The sequence below is a fragment of the Oryzias latipes genome, chromosome 15 (assembly GCF_002234675.1).
Source record: "Oryzias latipes chromosome 15, ASM223467v1".
Classification (NCBI taxonomy): Eukaryota; Metazoa; Chordata; class Actinopteri; order Beloniformes; family Adrianichthyidae; genus Oryzias; species Oryzias latipes.
The window spans coordinates 24,436,363-24,443,825 of NC_019873.2; the positions used below are offsets into that span (position 1 = coordinate 24,436,363).

The 7,463-nt window shown below is 37.0% G+C and overlaps 1 protein-coding gene across 2 annotated transcripts; it reads right to left on the bottom strand.

Moving 5' to 3' along the window:
* Nucleotides 1–353: 353 nt before the first annotated feature.
* On the bottom strand, nt 354–6,898 carry rab23 (RAB23, member RAS oncogene family). 2 transcript variants are annotated; one of them, XM_020709652.2, is made up of 8 exons: nt 6,564–6,898; nt 6,389–6,457; nt 3,755–3,982; nt 3,575–3,660; nt 3,203–3,359; nt 3,026–3,108; nt 2,843–2,935; nt 354–2,743 (listed from the first exon to the last, which is right to left on the bottom strand). In XM_020709652.2, exons 3-8 carry the CDS (start codon nt 3,907–3,909, stop codon nt 2,610–2,612), a joined length of 708 nt encoding a protein of 235 aa, XP_020565311.1. In that variant the 5' UTR covers nt 3,910–3,982; nt 6,389–6,457; nt 6,564–6,898; the 3' UTR covers nt 354–2,609. The 2 variants fall into 2 exon arrangements, with proteins under 2 accessions (XP_020565311.1, XP_004077248.1); XM_004077200.4 differs by lacking the exon at nt 6,389–6,457.
* Nucleotides 6,899–7,463: the final 565 nt, after the last annotated feature.

Consider the following 7,463-nt stretch of genomic DNA (forward strand, 5'->3'; position numbering starts at 1 on the left):
GTAAAAATGTCACTCCCACGCAGATGAATCTTCCTATCAAGACGGTGCAAATGCAGTCATCACAGTATTTTTAATAAATAACTGGATTTCTTAACACATAAGATGTAAAAAGTTCAATATGTGTTGTACTTAGAAAGAAATGTTGATAAAAGAGCCTTACTTTTTATTTAGTACATAAATGTAGGCAGTTTGCAAAAGGGCTTTTGTTGTTCTGCTGATAAAATTTTACATTTACAAGAGGAAATCCAGGAAAAAGGTTTTTCACTGACACAAACTTACTCCTAAAGGGGGTTTCAGATTTTAAGATTCAGATTATAATCCAGGAAGAGTTAGCCATAAAAAACACACACAAGAAGAATTCAAGAGTTTTTTATTTGTCTGATTGCCATCAAATAGTCTCTCACATCCCACCAGCAGGCGCCCACTTTGTGTGACAGACCTCAGGCTGATGCAGAATTCGGAAAAGAAAATTCAAGATGTGTCGAGTATATTATTAAAGTGAAAACATGCCGCTGTCTGTGTCAGTTTGAAACGCGTGGAATTCATCTAAGCCGTTAAGTATACAATTAAAAAGAAAAAAAAGCACAAAAAAGATTAAAACACCTGAGTAGAAGCACATAGGAATGGCTAAATTCATTTGCAGGTTTTTTTTTTTTTTTTAGGTTAAAATGTAATAATATTGATAAAGTGCGATAAATCCATTCAGTCAAAAATGTTAAAGTAAACACTGAGATTTAAATACAGATGGACTTTCTGGGTGTTTGAGGCATAAAATGTGAACGAATGAAGAAAACAAGGCAATGGTGAAACATTCTCTGAAGAGAAAAGAAGGCTTGCATGCAGTGCAGGAGTATCTTGGTTGTATTTACCTCAGAAAAAATACCGCCAACACAGAACCGGATTTAATGGGAAACAGTTCCAATAACTGTGGAACAGGTTCTAAGCACCTTTTCCTTCCTTCAAAAAAAGAAAAAAAGAAAAGAAACGGCTTATCTGCATATGAACTATGACATTCATGTTTCTTAACTATTTAAACAGTTATCATCATGAATGAAGAAATCGTTAGTGTCCCACATAATCACATATGTCGTTGTGTTTGGTTAGTTAGATGTGAATTACTCCAGTTGGAAGAAAAAAAGGACATTTGAGGCAAAAAAAGGCATAACAGCTACAGTTTGCAGCTGAGACTATGACTACATTTGATCAATCTTTTTCTTCCAACATCCACTCTAGTAATATTCAGTCCTGATGGTCTCTTTTTTTTAATACCTTTCGTTTACATTCTGCTTTGATTTTTATGCCACAAGCACTGACGTTTGCACTTTCAGATTTCTGTTTTTACCCTTTCTTTACCATCAAAAGGTAATAGTGACACCTTTCATTTAAAAAAAAACATCACTCAGAAACACACCCATGAGTTTACACTGTTACCAATAGTTCAATGGAAGAAATTACAAGGAAATACATGTAAACAACTGCGATAAATGTGGATTTATGATGGGAGCATTGTTTAAATGAAGATATCTCACAAAGTAAAAAGAGAAAATGAGTCAAACTGTTTTTGTTTAGGCAAGTAATGATACTTGGTAACACATTCTGTACATTTCATTACATCCAATTCACCGCAGTCTTTATGCACAATCACAGCCAAGGAAAACGACATTTGGCACCAATTCTCCATCAATGCTGTTGGGCTCCATACAAAAATACTCATAGGGACAGATTTGTCTCAAACTCTTTAGGGTTGGACCATATTCTAATAGGCAATACAAAAATATGGTACAAAACGGTCTGCAACTCTTAACAATCCATGCAAACATATTGCACAAACACAGCAATGAGTGACGGTCAAAAACTACAGATGGGAGCTAATACTTCCACGAGTGCAAATCTTACTTTTTTTTCTTTTTAAACAGATTTCAGTCCGTTTATGGAAGCAGAAATGTTTGTGGCTGCGTTTCTTTATTTTTAAAGACCCACTTCAAATTAAACTGTGTATTTAGGTGTTTTTAACATGTTCTTGTGGCATTTGTCAGATGATGGAGGACATATACAAAGAAAATGAATTATTTCTTCATTCAAATCCTTATGAATCAGGAGCAGACGAAAAAATACTGTTTGAAAAAGATCATGTTTGTGACGAAGAAAACACGCTGGGGGGGCCAAAAGCTCCCTGCTCCAAGATCTCAGCAACAGCGAAGGGAAGGGGAGGCGGGGTTGTTCCACTCTAGCAGTCCCACCCACAACTCAGAAGCAAATTTCTAATGAACTCCTGCCGATGTCCTAGAAACCGACAAAGGTTTTTTGATTTGGGATAAAAACGGCAAAATCCTAACTAAAATCCACTGGGAATGCTTTTTAATAATGATGATGATGATCGGAGTGGGTCTTTAAAAACTAACTGCGGATGCAGCCACAAAGGTTTCATTGATGAAAACTTCAGTGAGGGAGAGCAATTTAGAACACAGATTACTGGGCCTTGCAGAAAAGCAGTTACATACATTTGTTCCAGTTTGTGTGGACTTTGGTACCACCATCATCATAGCAATGGCTGATCAAGTTAAAATCCCCCCCCCAAAAAAAAAAAGGTCAGTCATTCATGGATTTCTCTAAAGAAGGCTGCAGCTTCCAAAGGGATTTTTACCCTTCTTGGTCCTTTGCTTATTGGGCCGCAAAGAGATGACCTCTCTGCCGTTGCTGGAGTTCTGATTGCAGACGTTACTACTGGATGTGTTAAAAACACCTTTGAAAGTAAAGTAAAACAGAAAACAGCAGAAGTGGTCACTGTAGCTATGCTGTCAAAGGAAAAGAATGAAATGCTGCTCTGATAAAGCCCTCTCACCTATTTTATTGCTGGTAGTGTGGATCACCTCCGTCTCCTCTGCGGTTTGCTGTTTCAGTCTCTGAAGATACTTGTCAGCTAAGTATCTAAAAACTGAAAAGCACGAAGAACAAAAAAAAAAAAAAAGAGTCAGGAATGACCGATGCTTGAATTAGAGTATTTTTTCCTGGTTTTTCCACCCACCCTCAGTCACGTTTAAGTCCTCTTTCACTGAAGTACGGTAAAACCTCAGCTTAAGTCTTTTAGCCAAAGCCTCTGCTTCCTCGCTAAAAGCAAAAAACAAAACAAAACAACAACGATTAACTGTCAGGTTAAAAAGCTATCAGATGTTTTACTCTCATTCATAATAAACGGCTTTACTTTTTTATCACAGTCTCTTCCAGGAGGTCGATTTTGTTTTGGACCAGAACTGTGGGAACATCTCCGACCTCTGCTTCCACTTTCTCCTTCCAGGTCTGGATGGACTGAAACGATTCCCTGTCAGTTGTTGAAAAGACCAGCACACATGCTTGGGCACCTGAGAGGCACAAAGCAAACTCATGACGTGATGTCAATCCTCTGAGACCTCCAAGTTGAACTACATTGCAAAGTGGCTTTCACCCATTTACTTAAAAAAAAAAAAAAGCAGCTGTTCAGTTTGGTCCAAAGAGATGTAGACACAAGTACCTTTTTTATTGGAGATCAGTGATCAAAAACAGAAATATTTCAGTTATTTCCTTGGTGGGATCTTACCTCGATAGTATGCCTTAGTGATGGCGTCGAACTCCTCCTGTCCAGCTGTGTCCCACAGCAACAGTCGGACATCTTCTCCGTTTACGCTACAAGAACAACGCAAGAGGGCCCACAGCTGACCTTTCTACAATCCTGCAGAGATCTGAACATTTTTCCAAAACCGGAACACACTTCACTTACGCAATCTGCCTCTCCAGGAAGTCCACTCCAATGGTCTTCTTGTAGTCCTTGGTGAAAATGCCCTTGCAGTAACGCTGGATCATGCTGGACTTGCCAACGGCTCCGTTGCCGACCACCACCACTTTGATGGCCACTTCCATGTCTTCTTCCAACATTGTGGCGATGTCGGGTCGATTTCCTGGCTTAGGCTTTGTGGTTTCAGAGACAGAACTTCAACATATGTGGCAACTGAAAAAGATTTAGGACAACTGTTTAGATTTTAGGAGGAATGTTGGTGCATTTGGTACTATGTCTATATATACTTAGGTAGAGATTGTTTTGTAGATATTTATACACCATGTACATTTACACAGTAAAAAACATTAAAACTAGGTTCCATTGTCGTTGCTTGCTATAATGATTTTTTGGTACGTGTGTGTTTTTTTTTTTTTTTTTACTTATGCTGGTTTTAGGAAATCTAAAACAAGAGCTGATTATGTTATTGGTGTTACAGTCTAAATTGCAGAAAAGATCAGACTTTAACATTTTAAAATTTGAAATCTTTTTCCTGTTTGGCACATACTTTTAAAATATTTAAAAGTTATTTTTTTAAACATTTTCTTGTGCAAAAACAAACACTGGGAGGATAGGTTTGTTATAGAATAACATCAATATTTGAAATAAAGCCATATCAAAGCTCACGCTGAAACAAAAAAACAAAACAAAAAAATTATACTATTAGACACATCAAGAACCAAAACTACATTACAAAAAGAGACTAAAAACTGAACATTAAAACTCTGATTCTTTTGCAAAACCCAAAAAGAAAATGTCCCTGTGGTTCACTAAAGGGAAAGACAGTGATTTACTTCCCAGAATTCCTAACTAAACGCTCTGAAAACTAATGACACCCCGTCAGAGTAGAACAATGATTTCTGCATGAATAAAACATCTATGTAAATATTTGTCCTTTCAAAGTAAAAGAAGAGCAGAAGGCTTAACCAGTTTCTGTTTAGAGGGCTAAAACATACATTTTAAACACTTTATGCACAGAAAATAATAGTTGTAAAAATAATATGGAATCAGAGTGAAGCGCCTGTGCAGCGTTTCTTCTTCCACTAGTTCTGAAGAGAGCAAACTCTACATGGCAATGGGTTTATGTGTGTAGTCAGTGCAATTTTAAAAAATAAATAAAAAAACATATTGTGGCAAAGCTGTGGACACTGACAAGCTGCTGCGTGGTTGTGCTGTCTACCAGCCTGCATTACACTGACTCACATGTGTTATTCATCATCTTCTATAAATAAGCATTAGTCATTACACAATTAAATTAGAGTATAAAAGCAACAATAAAAAAAAAACTTCTTTAATGCATGAATGTAGACTATCATTCATAAGTATGTTTTTTTTAAAATAATAAACTTACACTGTAAAGCTGCGTTTTACTGAGAAAGCAAACTAATTCCATTTGGATTTGAATAAATTTCAACTTCTTTTACAAATTTGCATTCCAAAATCTGTTTTGTTTGGTTATGACAAAATGTTTTTACATAGTTGGTGTTTTAACTGAAGAAAGTGGAAAAATTATGGGGGGAAAAAACATCGTCTTATATTAAAAACAAAATAAACTGTTGCTTTCGCCCCAATTCTGCATTTGACAAAAAAATGTGTTTCAATTCTTTATTTTTTTAAACCCCAGTCCTAACATTTAGATGATCATTTTCGTTTCTCCCGTTCATTTTAGGCCTTTTCCTTCATTTTGAATTTGCATACCAGCTTTTATATGTGTAGACTAGGACTGCACAAGAAATCCCAAATTTATTGTTATCGCAAAATCAAGCTGTGCAATATGCATATCGCAAAAGTCAGCGAAAATTGCGATAAATGGTTACCTTAAATGTGCTAAACCAATCTTATGGCAGCTTGAAGTATTTAAAGAATCAAATAAATCCTTTTTTGCATTTGATCAACCGGATGGACCCAGTTTATGTTAGATGCTCGCCTTCTATGTAGACGAGGGTCATTTGGAAAATAATTGAAGGTATGTTGACTCTGATTTAAACGAAACTGTAGCGGTGAAATAGAAATGATGTTATTAGTGGTGTTGCTATTTTTTTCATGTATCGCAATTATATCATCGTTGCAATATTGATTATTGATATCGCATATCGCAAGTTTTCCTCATATCTTGCAGCCCTAGTGTAGACTGATCTGTATTGAGCATTTGTTTGATTTTAGACCTATCAATTACACTAAGGTCTAGTTCTGTTATTTACTTTTTTTCTTTAATATCTGAGGGAATTTTCTTTGAAACTGCAATATTATATCTGATTTTCAGTGTTCATGTCACTTCATCCACTTCCAGAATACTTCAGGCCTGAAGAAAGTGCACTTAGTTGAAGAGAACCACAGCTATTTAGGTCATTCTGGTGGTCAAATGTTTACAGTGTCAAGACATTTCTTATGGAGGACCAAGCATCTAAAAAATGTCCATCCTCCTAAAGATTTACAACTCCTTCATGATCCAGGCCTCAGATATAGTTGAGTATTTTCGGACAGAAAACAGTTCTGGGCCACTGGGCTAAGTCGATGTTAGCCAAAGCCATGTCAGCATTAATGGTTCAGTCGTTAAGTGTAAGGGAACCCGTCTCCTACATTTCTTTTCCCAGATTGTTCCTCTCTGCCTGGTCTTGGTCGAACCTGTTGAACAGCTGGCAGGAGGATCTGTAAAGTAGCGAACAGCTGTTGCTGCTGTCCGACCAGACCAGGCTTCCTTCCAGCAACACTGGACAAACTACGAGCTACCTCAAAGAAAACAGTACATTCTTACCTGTAAAACCACCTTACAACATTTGACCTCATTCCCAAAAGTCAAATATCTGCATCATTCGTCCGGGTTAAGAAGAGACGCCAGTCACTCTGCTGCTAATTGCCTAGCTAAGGTTAGCTAAATTTCCAAAGGGAAATCCCTCCTTCCTGGTCGTGAAAACTGCACAGATCAAGTTCTATAAGTTCAGATCTTACTAATAAAAGGCACGCAGGGTTTGAAGTTACAACAAATGTAACTTTTTATACATGCATATAAATAGATTGACTGCACTGCAAGCTAATGTTCCAGCTATCTGTGTTGAGAATGGGAAGAGGATCTGGCAACTGCTGGCTCGCTCGCTAATTTTTGTTGCTAAGCAGCAGATTCCAAAGAGTGGAAGTGCAGGACAAGAGAACTAACTCAGACCGTGTTCTTTGCAGAGGGCGGAGAGCTCGACGCTTGGGTTGAGTTGAGTTTGTAGCCCCCGATTCATCAGTTAAAGGAAAGATTAAGGGTAACTAAGAATATTAAAATTACCCCAATACATTTCCTGTGTATAAACTGCTCGAATTCATTAATATTATTAACACACAGCGAAGCTACGAAACGGAAGCAAAGTTATGTCGTACGGGTGCCTGGGATCATCTCAAAGTCACGACTTTCACTTAAAACTTCCATCAAACAAAAACTAATACCTAATCTCAGTATTGTTTTGAACATATTGATTTTAGTTATTCAGTCATTTATTTAAACTATTATCAATTGTGTTGGTGAATACGTAAACTAAACTACATATTTGAATACTCCCTTTTGTACTTTAAGAATTGGACTCATCCACGGGTGACGATTTTATTTTATTATGACAACGTGTCGGTCCACATTTAGTTTTAAAGGATACAGATATCAGGAGAATGCAGATGG